The 13,637-nt window shown below is 54.6% G+C and overlaps 1 protein-coding gene across 1 annotated transcript; it reads right to left on the bottom strand.

Moving 5' to 3' along the window:
* Nucleotides 1-1,290: 1,290 nt before the first annotated feature.
* On the bottom strand, nt 1,291-12,504 carry LOC119957839 (protein FAM98B-like). The gene is made up of 6 exons (XM_038785983.1): nt 12,376-12,504; nt 9,210-9,412; nt 7,519-7,599; nt 5,694-5,810; nt 3,719-3,886; nt 1,291-2,104 (listed from the first exon to the last, which is right to left on the bottom strand). The coding sequence occupies exons 2-6, from the start codon at nt 9,267-9,269 to the stop codon at nt 1,943-1,945; spliced, it is 588 nt and encodes a 195-aa protein (XP_038641911.1). The 5' UTR covers nt 9,270-9,412; nt 12,376-12,504; the 3' UTR covers nt 1,291-1,942.
* Nucleotides 12,505-13,637: the final 1,133 nt, after the last annotated feature.

The following is a 13,637-nucleotide window of genomic DNA, read 5'->3' on the forward strand; positions in this document are numbered from 1 at the left end:
TCTTGGCGCTGCGAGGCTGTAGTGCTAATCTTGGCGCGGTGTGCGGCACAGTGGTTAGCACTGCCACCTCATGGCATCAGGGACCCGGGTTCAATTCTGGCCTCGGGTGACTGTGTGGAGTTTGCACGTTCTCCCCGTGTCTGCGTGGGTTTCCTCCGGTTTACTCCCACACTCCAAAGATGTGCAGGTTAGGTGGATTGCCCATGGTGCCCAGGGATGTGTAGGTTAGGTTAAGGGGTTATTGGGCTAGGGCGGCAAAGTGGGCTTGGGTTGAGTGCTATTTCAGAGGGTTGGTGCAGACTCGATGGGCCAAATGGCCTCCTTCTGCACTGTTGGGACTCTATGATCCATGAACCACTGTGCGCGTAGGACAGGAAAGGGACATCCAGCCCAGCAAGCCTGTCCCACCATTCAATGAGATCATGGCTGATCTGTGACCGAACTCTATAACCCTTAATATCTTTGCTCAACAAATATCTATCGACCTCAGATTTAATATTATACAACTGCTTTAGCTTCGACTACTGTCTGAGGGAGAGAGTTCCAAAGTTCTATCACCCTTCGTGGCAACTAAAGGTAAACTCCAGGAAATAGCGAGGACATGGTGGTCGGGATTCTCCAATCCCGCGGCAGAGTGTCCACGCCGCGGTAAACACCGTCGCGTTTTATGACGGCGTGAACGGGCCACTCCCCAGGACTAATTCTGGCCCCTCCAGGGGGGCAGCACGGCGCTGGAGCGGTTCGCGTCGCTCCAGCTGCCGATCCCGGCGCGAACTGCTCGCCGCGGGATCAGCACTTGCGCAGTTGCGCCGGCGCCAATGAGGACATGCGAGGCGGCCTCCTTCAACGCGCCGGCCCCGACGCAATATGGCGCAGGACTACAGGGGTCGCCGCGTAGGAAAGGAGGCCCCCAGCCACAGTGGGCCAGGCCGCATCGGAGGCCCCCCCCCCCCGGGGTCGGACACCCCTCCACAGGCCGCCGCCCGACCCTTCAACGCCGAGGCCCCGCCGGCTCAGAGCAGATTAGAACGCCGCCGGCGGGACTTTGCTCTCAGCCCATCCGGCCCAGAGAATGGGTGGGCCGGCTGCGGAGAGCGGCCCGCGACCAGCGCCGCACCAACCTCACCGCCGCCAATGGCGCCGATCCTCCGCTCTGCGGAGAATCGCGTGCCGGAGTCGGGGCGGCGTGGCCCATTCGCAGGGATTCTCCGGCCCGGCCCAGGGCTGGACGAATCACGCCCGGTGAATATTTGGTGAATATTTGGCACAAAACACAAACCTAGACAAGCGGAATGAGATTTGGTTTTAATTGTTTCCCCAAAATATAAATTACCCAGCATTCCGACCCGAATGCCAGCCACCACGCGGAGATTCAAACAAACAAGGATACATCAATTAAACATTTTGCAGAAACTTTTCAAACATTCCCCTCCGCAGAGAGTCGTCAGTAAAGGAACCTGCGCAACGCAAACTGCGACGCGGGTTAACGCTACGACTGGCGCAGGTACAGCCCCTTGGTACCTGAACAGTCGCCCAGCGGGGAAGCGAGTTCCCTGGGCATGAACGCACACAATCCCTTTCCTTCCCCCATCATCACCCCCCCACCCCACCTCACCATCCCTCATTTCCCAATAAGCCCATTGGCCAAAAGGTCAGAGGTTGACGTGATTGTCCGCTGTGTCTGAAACCGCAGCCCCTTGCTGTCGCACCCCCTCCACCCTGGCCGGTCTGCACCCAACGCTGCAGCGTGTTGAACTGCTCCACAGAAACGTTCACGGTGGTCATTCCCCACGCTGCCTCCCTCGTCGCTCCAGCGATTGATCTTGCTTCCCACAGCAGAGTACTCCGACTGTTTGCTGCCATTCCAACATTTCCACGCCCCTGCCCGACCGTCTGGGGGGGGGGATGGGAGTCGTGGAGTGGGAGAGTTCCCAGTTCAGCTTCACTTGTGCTTTCCCCCTTTACCCCCTTTACCCCTCCATTGCTGTCTGCGCCCACCCCCGCCACCACCACCACTGCCGCTGCGCCGGTCGCCCCACGAGGGCATCGGGGCCTCGATCTCTCCGGGTCTCCCTCCCCGGTCGGGCACAGGCCCCATCAGGACCTGCGAAACGTAACAAAAAGAAAAAAGAAAGGAGGTGACATTTTTCCCAGGACATGCTAAAATGCCACAATCTTAAACCCGGAGGCTCAGGTGGGGGAGTGTTCTAAGCGAGACCCGATTACCAAACCGTATTGCCACCTATTGGCATCCGCCCCCCCCCCCCCCCCCCCCCCCCCCCCCCCCCCCCCCCGCTGCGCCCCCCCACCCTCGCTCCACTCCCTCGCCCAGTACGCTGTTAATAGTCACCCTCACTCCGTTGCAGTAGAACTCCACCCAGATCCCTGCTAGCTCAGCCTCCCCCCCCCCCCCCTCTCCCCCGCCCAGTTTCATCACCGTACTGTCTCTCACCCAGTTCTCTGCTGGTGAATAGCTCCCTTCATCAGCTCTCTGTCGTTTATTATCTTCCTCCCCAGTTCACCTTCACCTTCCCCTGTTCTCTGCTGGTATTCGCCTTCCTCCCCCAGTTCTCTGCTGGTATTCGCCTTCCTCCCCCAGTTCTCTGCTGGTATTCACCTTCCCCTGTTCTCTGCTGGTATTCACCTTCCCCTCCCCAGTTCTCTGCTGGTATTCACCTTCCCCTCCCCAGTTCTCTGCTGGTATTCACCTTCCCCTCCCCCATTCTCTGCTGGTATTCACCTTCCCCTAATTCTCTGCTGGTATTCACCTTCCCCTCCCCAGTTCTCTGCTGGTATTCACCTTCCCCTCCCCAGTTCCTTGCTGGTATTCACCTTCCCCTAATTCTCTGCTGGTATTCACCTTCCCCCTCCCCCATTCTCTGCTGGTATTCGCCTTCCTCCCCCAGTTCTCTGCTGGTATTCGCCTTCCTCCCCCAGTTCTCTGCTGGTATTCACCTTCCCCTGTTCTCTGCTGGTATTCGCCTTCCTCCCCCAGTTCTCTGCTGGTATTCACCATCCCCAGTTCTCTGCTGGTATTTACCTTCCCCCTCCCCAGTTCCTGCTGGTATTCACCTTCCCCTCCCGTTCTCTGCTGGTATTCACCCCTTCCCTTCCCGCTCTCTGCTGGCATTCGCCTTCCCCTGTTCTCTGCTGTTATTTACCTTCCTCCCCCAGTTCTCTGTTGGTATGCACCTTCCCCAGTTCTCTGCTGATATTCACCTTCCCCTCCCCAGTTCTCTGCTGGTATTCACCTTCCCCTCCCCAGTTCTCTGCTGGTATTCACCTTCCCCTCCCCAGTTCTCTGCTGGTATTCACCTTCCCCTAATTCTCTGCTGGTATTCACCTTCCCCTCCCCAGTTCTCTGCTGGTATTCACCTTCCCCTCCCCAGTTCCTTGCTGGTATTCACCTTCCCCTAATTCTCTGCTGGTATTCACCTTCCCCTCCCCCCATTCTCTGCTGGTATTCACCTTCCCCTCCCCAGTTCTCTGCTGGTATTCACCTTCCCCTCCCCAGTTCCTTGCTGGTATTCACCTTCCCCTCCCCAGTTCCTTGCTGGTATTCACCTTCCCATCCCCAGTTCTCTGCTGGTATTCACCTCTCCCTCCCCAGTTCCCTGCTGGTATTCACCTTTCCCTCCCCAGCTCCTTGCTGGTATTCACCTTTCCCTCCCACGTTCCTTGCTGGTATTAACCTCGCGCCCCCCCCCCCCACCTTTACCTTGTTGACTGGGCACGCAGTTTTCTCCCGGCTGCTCGCGCTGGTGGTTTTGGTGATTACGGACAGGTCCTCCCGAGCCGACAGCAGGTGGGCGAGGGTGACACCACTACTGGCGCAAAGGACCTGTCGCAGGGGCTGGTACAGCTGTCCCATCACGGTCCCGTGTTTCTGAAACATAGTGGGAAAGAGAAAAACCTTTACGTTGGCCGTGAAGGACCGACTGCGGCAGCGGGATGGTGGCGAATGGCGAAGCTGAGTTTGTAAAGAGCGCCGCGGCAACGACAGCCTGCCCCGCTCGGCCCGTAACAGGACACACGGTTGCGCGCACTGACCTGGGGGGGGGGGGGGGGGGGGGGGCAGAATTGTTCAGCGTTTCTCAATCATTTTTTTTTTTAAATTTAGATTACCCAATTATTTTTTTCAATTAAGGGGCAACTTAGCGTGGCCAATCCACCTACTCTGCACATCTTTGGGTTGTGGGGGCGAAACCCACGCAGACACGGGGAGAATGTGCAAACTCCACACGGACAGTGACCCAGAGCCGGGATCGAACCTGGGACCTCAGCGCCGTGAGGCGGTTGTGCTAACCACTAGGCCACCGTGCTGCCCTAGCGTTTCTCAATCATGACTCATGTTGGACGATGCCCTGAATCCGAACCCTACCTCCAGAGATGAACAGCTTCGTACCATCGATGCAAACAAACCCTTCAAATCGTCTGAAAAGCCTCGATCAGACCACCCCAAGGGGACGCCGGCCGTGTCTGTGCAACCTCGCCTCACAAATTTCATCTCATTTCAGGAGTCCGGCCTTCCCAAGGGGCGACCCCCAACTTCAGGTCAGTCCCACTGGTTTTTTTTAAGAATTAGAACAGTACAGCACAGAACAGGCCCTTCGGCCCTCGATGTTGTGCCGAGCAATGATCACCCTACTCAAACACACGTATACCTATCCCAGTAACCCAACAACCCCCATTAACCTTATTTTTTAGGACACAAAGGGCAATTTAGCCTGGCCAATCCACCTGACCCGCACATCTTTGGACTGTGGGAGGAAACCGGAGCACCCGGAGGAAACCCACGCACACACGGGGAGGATGTGCAGACTCCGCACAGACAGTGACCCAGCCGGGAATCGAACCTGGGACCCTGGAGCTGTGAAGCATTTATGCTAACCACCATGCTACCCTGCTGCCCTGGTTTGCCAGCTCAGCCGTCCAAAATGGTTTGCAAAAGGCAAGAGGGGATTCTACTCCAGCATAAACATTCCCGCACCCAATTACATCAGCTCAGCAAACGTGTTCCTTGTAAGCCCATAAGACATAGGAGCAGAATTAGGCCACTCGGCCCATCAAGTCTGCTCCCCCATTCAATCATGGCTGATATTTTCTCATCCCCATTCTCCTGCCTCCTCCCCATAACCCCTGATCCCCTTATTAATCAAGAACCTATCTATCTCTGTCTTAAAGACACTCAGTGATTTGGCCTCCACAGCCTTCTGCGGCAAAGAGTTCCACAGATTCACCCCCCTCTGGCTGAAGAAATTCCTCCTCATCTCGGTTTTAAAGGATCGTCCCTTCAGTCCCACGGGTTCCAGTTTCTCCTCCAAGTGGAAACATCCTCTCCACGTCCACTCTATCCGGGCCTCGCAGTGTCCTTGAAGTTCCAATAAGACCCCCCCCTCATCCTTCTAAACTCCAACGAGTACAGACCCAGAGTCCTCAACCGTTCCTCATACGACAAGCTCTTCATTCCAGGGATCATTCTTGTGAACCTCCTCTGGACCCTTTCCAAGGCCAGCACATCCTTCCTTAGATAGGGGGCCCCAAAACTGCTCACAATACTCCAAATGGGGTCTGACCAAAGCCTGATACAGCCTCAGAAGTACATCCCTGCTCTTGTATTCTAGTCCCAGTGTACAGTTTTGTTAAGATGCCCCACGTTTCCAATGTGCGGATGCGCCCAGGAGTTTCCAAACCTTTGCTCCCTCGGACCAGTGGAAGGACTGCACCGTCACGTCCAAACGGCTGATTAACATCTGCCTGCGGCACCCGTACTCAACGCACATCGCTCGGTGGATCTCCTTCAGATGCTCCTGAGGTGCAGAGAACAGTGGGTTAGAGAGAGTGCGTTTCATACCTGCCACGGGGATGTGGGCGCCGCCGGACCGGGCCCAGCTTTTATTGCCCATCCCTAATTGCCCCTTGAGCTCAGCGGCTCGCTCGGGCCGTTTCACAGGGGCCGACCCCATCGCTGTGGGGGTCTGGAGTTACAAGTAGGCCAGGCCGGCCGATTTCCTTCCCCTGAAGGGTCATTCGTGAACCAGACGGGTTTCTCACAGCAACCGGTGACGGTTGTCATGGCAACCGTCACTGAGAATCCTGCCCCGGCCTTCCATCTTTAGGCCTCTGGATTATTAGTCCAATGATTCTACCAATGACCCCCCCCCCCCCCCCTCCCACACCACCCCCTGTAAGGAGGGTGTAAGGTGAAGGGGTACGGCCAGCTCTGCACGCTTACGGGAGAAAATAGTTTGCTTCAAAAACGGAACAGCGTTGCTCCACAATCTCTCACTCTGCGATTGTAACCCGGTTACAGGACCCTGGGCGCACGCACCCAGTAAATATCGGCCTGCAGGCAGCAAGGCCCACATCACCAGGGGACGTGTACAAGGCCTTCAGATAGGCAGAGAGTTGCAGGGCCACCTGTTGTCAAGGTATCATTGGGCAGCCTTGGCTGGTGATGTACCCTTGGTACGTTGCCATATCACACCACAGAGGGCATGGGCTTCCCTCAAAATTCTCACCCCCTCCTTCCATAAAATTGGGCGAGTCCAATCTCTCACGATTAGTTGGGGCAATCAATCCTGGCCCTGATAGGCCACCAGATGAGTGGGGTTTGGAGTTTAGGGCAGCACGGTAACACAAGTGGATAGCACTGAGGCTTCACAGCGCCTGGGTCCCAGGTTCGATTCCCCGCTGGGTCACTGTCTGTGTGGAGTCCGCACGTTCTCCCAGTGTCTGCGTGGGTTTCCTCCGGGTGCTCCGGTTTCCTCCCACAGTCCAAAGACGTGCAGGTTAGGTGGATTGGCCATGGTAAATTGCCCTTAGTGACCAAAAAGGGTAGGAGGGGTTATTGTGTTACGGGGAATAGGGTGGAAGTGAGGGCTTAAGTGGGTTGGTGCAGACTCGATGGGCCGAATGGCCTCCTTCTGCACTGTATGTTCTATGTCTATGAGTGGGGTGGGAGTGGGTGATTTCCTCTTCACCTCAGCGCCCTAACCCCTGGCCCAAATCCTCAGTGGCAGAGACGCTGGGAAATGAATGCCATAGAATCTCTGTGGTGGAGAAGGTGGCCATTCGGCCCATCGAGTCTCAGACAACCCACCGAAAGAGCATCCTACCTAGGCCCACGCCCACCGTATCCCTGTACCCCCACCCAACATGCACATCATTGGACACAAAGGGCAATTTATCACAGCCAATCCACCTAACCTGCACATCTTTGGGCTGTGGGAGGAAACCGGAGCACCCGGAGCAAACCCAGGCAGACACGGGAGGGGTGGGGGGAGAAGAACGTGTAGACTCCACACAGACAGTCACCCGAGGTCGGAATCGAACCTGAGTCTCTGGCGCTGCAAGGCGGCAGTGCTAATCGCTGTGTCACCGTGCCGCCCGAGTTTTAACCGGGACCAGTGCACAATACAAGAGAAGATCTGAGCTAGAAGTGGCTATCAGACTGGTAGCTATCGTCGCCTTGTCCGTAAAGAGGCGCAGACATTGTGGACGTCAATGTATCTCTACCCATTGATCAGGCTCCAGAGTTCGGCTCAGCAAGGGTTTCCCCACTCCATCCTGGCCCAGTCCGGAACGAACATCTCTGATCTGAAAAACAAACGCGAGTTTCACCGGTCAGTGAAGGAGCTTCGAAATTTCATAGAATTTACAGTGCAGAAGGAGGCCATTGGGCCCATCGAGTCTGCACCGGCTCTTGGAAAGAGCACCCTACCCAAGGTCAACACCTCCACCCTATCCCCATAACCCAGTAACCCCACCCAACACTAAGGGCAATTTTGGTCACTAAGGGCAATTTAGCACGGCCAATCCACCTGACCTGCACATCTTTGGACTGTGGGAGGAAACCGGAGCACCCGGAGGAAACCCACGCAGACATGGGGAGGATGTGCAGACTCCGCACAGACAGTGACCCAAGCCGGAATCGAACCTGGCACCCTGGAGCTGTGAAGCAATTATGCTATCCACAATGCTACCGTGCTGCCCTATGGCTGAAATACGAGACTCTCACTGCCAAAGAGCTGACCCGTGTAAAGTGCGCGCTTACAGGCGTGTCCATTACAGGGCCTGTGTCTACATGTGCACATCTGCAATTCCTCGTACACGCGTGTGCAGATTCATTTTTTAAAAAGTACACAAGGAACTTGTTTAGGTTCTTAGAAGGACATGACCTATTGAAGCAAAATAGATTGCGGAGTTAACGTCTGGGTGAGGAGCTCCCAAGACACTTTAAAACCACATTACCAACACTTTGGTAATGAATCTGATACACACACAGCACTGGGAGAAAATTGTTTTCTCTCTTTAATTGTCCAATGTGAGCTCGGTGGGCTGGGCCCAGCATTTGTTGCCCATCCCTAATTGCCCTTGAACGGAATGTCTCGCTCGGTCATTTCAGGGAGGGGGGGGGGGGGCAGATGAGAATCATGGAATCCCTACAGTGCAGAAGGAGGCCGTTCGGCCCATCAAATCTGCACCGGCCCTGGGACAGAGCACCCTACTTTATCCCACGCCTCCACCCCCATCCCCGTAACCCCACCTAACCTTTTGGACACTAAAGGAGCAATTTAGAGCGGCCAATCCACCTCACCCGCACACCTTTGGGCGGTGGGAGGAAGCCGGAGCACCCGGAGGAATCCCACGCAGACACGGGGGGGGGGGGGGGGTAGAAAGTGCAAACTCCGCACAGACAGTCACCCCAGGCCGGAATCGAACACGGGTCGCCCGGCGCGGTGAGGCAGCAGTGCTAACCACCGTGCCCCACTTGCTGTGGGTCTGGCGCCACTTGTAGGCCGGACCGGGTAAGGACGGGCAGGTTTCCTTTGCTGAAAGGACATTATAGTCAACCAGGTGGGATAGCTGTGATAGTTGTCACAGTCTCCATTGCTGGGGCTAGCTTCAAGATGCATTGTCAATTGAATTCACATTCCAGCAGGGTGGGATTTGAATCCATGCCCCCCCCCCCCCCCCCCCCCCCCCCCACCCGACCATTAATCTGGTCCGTTTGATCACTGACCGAGTGATATCATCACAGTTTCTCCCGTTGCCACGAGCACACAAAGAAACGGGGTCCCGAAACCTTAAAACAGATCAGCAATTTCACGGACGTGAATCATTGGCTTTTTTTTTTCTGTCTGTTCCGATTAATTTAATTGCAAAAAGGTTCGACCATTCCTTCCGACGTTCTCCGGCCTCCTTACTTTGGTTTCCAGGTCTCGGAACAACTGCGACACCGGGACATCTGGGGTGGGTTCAGCCATTCCCAGCGCTTGGCACAGAGCCTGCAGTTCCCGGAAGATCACCTCGCCGCTGCCGCCAGCGTCTCGCGGTACGTGGCGCTGCGCCGGCGAGAGTTGCCTGGCGTGCAGGACCCTGGCTGCCTGCAGTTCGGAGCCCAGGAACGCTGAAACCCAAGTCAAGGGAAGAGCCGTCAGCCGGCGCACACACACACACACACACACACACACACGCGCACAGGGCAATACCAGCTGCCAACGCAACCGCTTCGTTACTCATCACCGATGGCGATGGAAGGGGGGCGAGGAGTGGGGAAACTGGCCGAGGGGCTGACAAACAGAGGCTGGGGAGTTTCCAGCCCTTCCCGTTGGCGGGATTTTCCAGTGCTGCCGATGGTGACAACCCCCCCCCCCCCCCCCCCGCCCTCCCTCCCGTGGCAAAGCTGGCGAACAACGGCAACGGCCATCGTCTCCGGCAGGACAGGAAAGCCATCAGTAGCCTATGGCGAGCTGCCTCTGCGACTAGACAACCCAGGCCGGGGGCCGGGGGCTGGCGGTGGGGGAATCCTGACCCGAGAACATTGTTAAGTTAAATTTAAAAAATGCTGGAAAACCCCAGCAGGTCAGGCAGCATCTGTGGAGAGGGAAACGGACTTGACGTTGGGAGCCCGAATCACTCTTCTTCCGAGCTCTATTTCAGACTGAAATAAAGGAGGAATTTCATCACTCAGAGAGCGGACGTTCAAGTTCCAACATAATAACATCGCTTACTGCCACAAGTAGGCTTCAATGAAGTGACTGTGAAAAGCCCCTAGTCGCCACATTCCGGTGCCTGTTTGGGGAGGCCGGTACGGGAATTGAACCCACGCCAAGACAGCGATCGGTGAGATTCCTGGTGACTCATGGCCATCAAGGGATAGGGGGACCGCGCAAGGGGAGTGGCAACGAAGTAGACAGTCCAACCGTGATCCAATTGAATGGCGGAGCAGGCTCGAGGGGCCGAATGGCCTACTCCAGCTCTTCGGGAGAGGGACTATGGTTATGCGGGGAGACTCCGGAGAAGCTGGGACTGTTCTCATCGGAGCAGGGAAGGTTAAGGGGAGGGTTCAATAGGTCATTTAATAAATATGACAACAGCGCTCTGGAGAAAGAGCTGGTTGAAGTGGCGTCCGACAGATACCTTGTCAATGACACCGGCGAGGAACAGGCTGAGCACAGACCATCAAGAGGGGGAGTGGAAAAGGAAATAAGGGGGGGCAAGGAGAGAGCATGAGACGATCCTGGCAAATAACAAGGTCTGTAACCATAAGAGTGGCGATCTTATTGTGACGTAGAAGATGCTGAGGGGGCTCCGCAGCATGGACGCTGAAAAGGATGTTCTCCCTTTGGGGGAGACTAGAACTTGTGAGGGGGGGGGGGGGGGGGCACATGAATTGTTTTGCTCTCAAGAGGACGGAGACTCTGTGGGACTCGCTTCCTCAGAGTGATTGAATATTTTTACGCTGGAGGTAGATTGCAAATTAGTCATGAATCAAAAGGTGGGGTGGGGGGGGGGGGGGGGGGGGGGAGAAGATAGGCAGGATGTGTCATTGAGGCTGCCATCAGATCGGCCACGATCTTACTGAATGGTAGAACGGGCTCGAGCGACATAATGGCCTCCGCCTGCTCCGAATCGTACGCTTGTGCATCAATACGAAAGGGATTCCATCGGCCTGGCAATAGTAGAAGGGAGATGACAAAAATAAGATCGATCAATGGAGGCAGATGGCATAGCGGAGGTAAAATAGAGTTGCCGTAGTTCCAGGCCATCACAGACTGCTTTCCCCTTTGAGGAGGGGGGGGGGGGGGGTGAAGAATTGACTGGTGGTGATTTAACCTGAGGGTCACCACACCTCAGGCGAGGGGCAAGGTTGAGAAGACGGGGGCCTTCATGAATAACCTCAGCCGGTACGGGGGAATTGGCCTCGCTCTGCATCACGAACCAGCCGCCCAGCCTACTGGACCGTTACCTCGAAACAGTAGCAGGTTCTGTTAGATAGATAGATAGAGAAATACAGCACAGAACAGGCCCTTCGGCCCACGATGTTGCGCCGAACTTTTGTCCTAGGTTAATCATAGAATTTTGGACAATTTGTCATGGCCAATCCACCCAACCTGCACATCTTTGGACTGTGGGAGGAAACCGGAGTACCCGGAGGAAACCCACGCAGTCACGGGGAGGATGTGCAGACTCCACACAGACAGTGACCCAAGTCGAAATCGAACTTGGGACCCTGGAGCTGTGAAGCAATTGTGCTATCCACAATGCTACCGTGCTGCCCTTAAGAAGTTAACCTACACTCCCTTATTCTACCCTAATCCAAGTACCTATCCAATAGCCGTTTGAAGGTCCATAAATTTTCCGACTCAACTACTACCACAGGCAGTGCATTCCATGTTCTGTTCTGTCGCAATGTCACAATAACAAGCAAGACTTAAATCACGGTGGAGAACGTTCTGGGGCAAACCTTCAGCATCAAGATGCCTTACAGACAAACTCTCGTTTATGGTCATCAGAACCATTCAAGTTTAAATTCTCTAATATTTGTAGAAATGTGTGTGTGTTATATTCCGGTGCGATAATGTTATTAAAACCCCTGGTTTAAAATGCAGGCGGTGCATCTACTAAAGCGGTGATTAAGAAGTCATAAAAGGGGAGGTCATTATTGGTTTTGACCACTTACATGTTTACAGATAAAGGGCGAATGGAATATTGTTGTGATTGCTGGAGATTCCCAGGAGTGTGGATAATTTATGAGGGATTGTATTTAGTCCTAGCTACGCCAGTCATTAAAACTTAGTGGGATACAAATGATGTAATTAATGGGAGGAGCCAGGTCGGTCTGTATCCAAACAGAAATTAGGGGCTGGTCAGGTGTCCTAACTATTCAAATATTCACGTAGGCCAGAGTCCTAAATCAACGTGCCCTCTCCAGTCACCATTTGCATGCATTCATCCAGTATCCTCCCCACCCGCTCTCCCCTCAGTTATCGCACACAAATACACTCTCAGTAACCTATTAGACACGAGCACACTGGTTGCAGTCCTGCAGAGTCTAGTTTTTCTCAGCGAGTGTTACCGTGTACTTACACAGCAGCTGGAGGCAGCTCCCTTCGTCATTCAGCCTGGACGTTACGTCCCCTGTGGTGAGAGATGGATAGGGACAGTGCAACTCACTGACCAACCCACTGACTTCCAACTGGAAGGTTTCCGAATCTTCGGGGCCTACGAAACGGAGGCAAAACCAGTTAGCGAGGCTGGAATGGAGGGGCAAGAGGCCATTCGGCCCATACAACCAGTACTCTCCCCACATGCCGAATACCAACTGGTCCCATCTGCGTGAGCTTCAAAGTGAGAATTAGGGGTCAATTTTATCCGATGCCCCAATGAGACCTGTCGAAAGGTCCAACCAGTCACATCGAGGCCCAGGCCTCTCCCCAATAACAATCGGTGCCTCTTCCTCACCAATGCTTTATCTAGTTCCTTCCTTTAATAAAGGGAAATGTTCCTCCATGACTCCCAGGAACCAGCCCCCCCCCCCCCCCCCCAGTGGGATTCACTCATCACTTCCGAAGTCCAATCATTGTCCTCATGTATGGCAAACTGGGCAGCTTTTCTTGTGCACAGCACGATCCCATCAACCGGCGGACGGGCCTACAGACCCGCAGTGAAGTGGTTGACCCTTAACCGAACCCTCTGAACGGGCCAAGCGAGGCACATAGCTCCAAGGGCTAATTAGGGTTGGGTCCCAGTCACCGACGCCCACATTCCACGGAAGAATAAAGACTTACAAAATAAAAAGATGAGAATTGAAAGAACCCACTGGGAATTTTTATGGAAAACTGACAACGTTTTACTTGACACAAGAACTTGGAGCTGGAGGAGGCTGAAAAGTGGCGGATGGAGTTTAACCCTGATAAGTGCGAGGTGATTCATTTTGGTTGGACAAATTTGAATGCGGATTGCAGGGTAAACAGCAGGGTTCTGAAGAATGTGGAGGAGCAGAGAGATCTCGGAGTTCATGTCCATAGATCTCTGAAAGTTGCCACCCAAGTGGATAGAGCCGTGAAGAAGGCTTATAGCGTTTATTAACAGGGGGCTTGAGTTTAAGAGCCGTGAGGTTATGCTGCAACTGTACAAGACCTTGGTTAGACCACATTTGGAGTATTGTGTGCAGTTCTGGTCACCTCATTATAGGAAGGATGTGGAAGCATTGGAAAGGGTGCAAAGGAGATTTACCAGGATGCTGCCTGGATTGGAGGGTAGGTCTTACGAGGAAAGGTTGAGGGAGCGAGGGCTTTTCTCATTGGAGTGAAGGAGGATGAGAGGTGACGTAATTGAGGTGTATAAGA

Source organism: Scyliorhinus canicula, chromosome 27 (assembly GCF_902713615.1).
Source record: "Scyliorhinus canicula chromosome 27, sScyCan1.1, whole genome shotgun sequence".
NCBI lineage: Eukaryota > Metazoa > Chordata > Chondrichthyes > Carcharhiniformes > Scyliorhinidae > Scyliorhinus > Scyliorhinus canicula.

Coding starts and splice junctions, on each gene's coding strand:
- LOC119957839 (XM_038785983.1), bottom strand. CDS start 9,269: ATGGCTGAACCCACCCCAGATGTCCCGGTGTCGCAGTTGTTCCGAGAC. Junction 3,887..5,693: donor ACTGGTCCGAGGGAGCAAAG/GTTTGGAAACTC, acceptor ACTATGTTTCAG/AAACACGGGACCGTGATGGG. Junction 2,105..3,718: donor CTGCGTGCCCAGTCAACAAG/GTAAAGGTGGGG, acceptor TACGTTTCGCAG/GTCCTGATGGGGCCTGTGCC.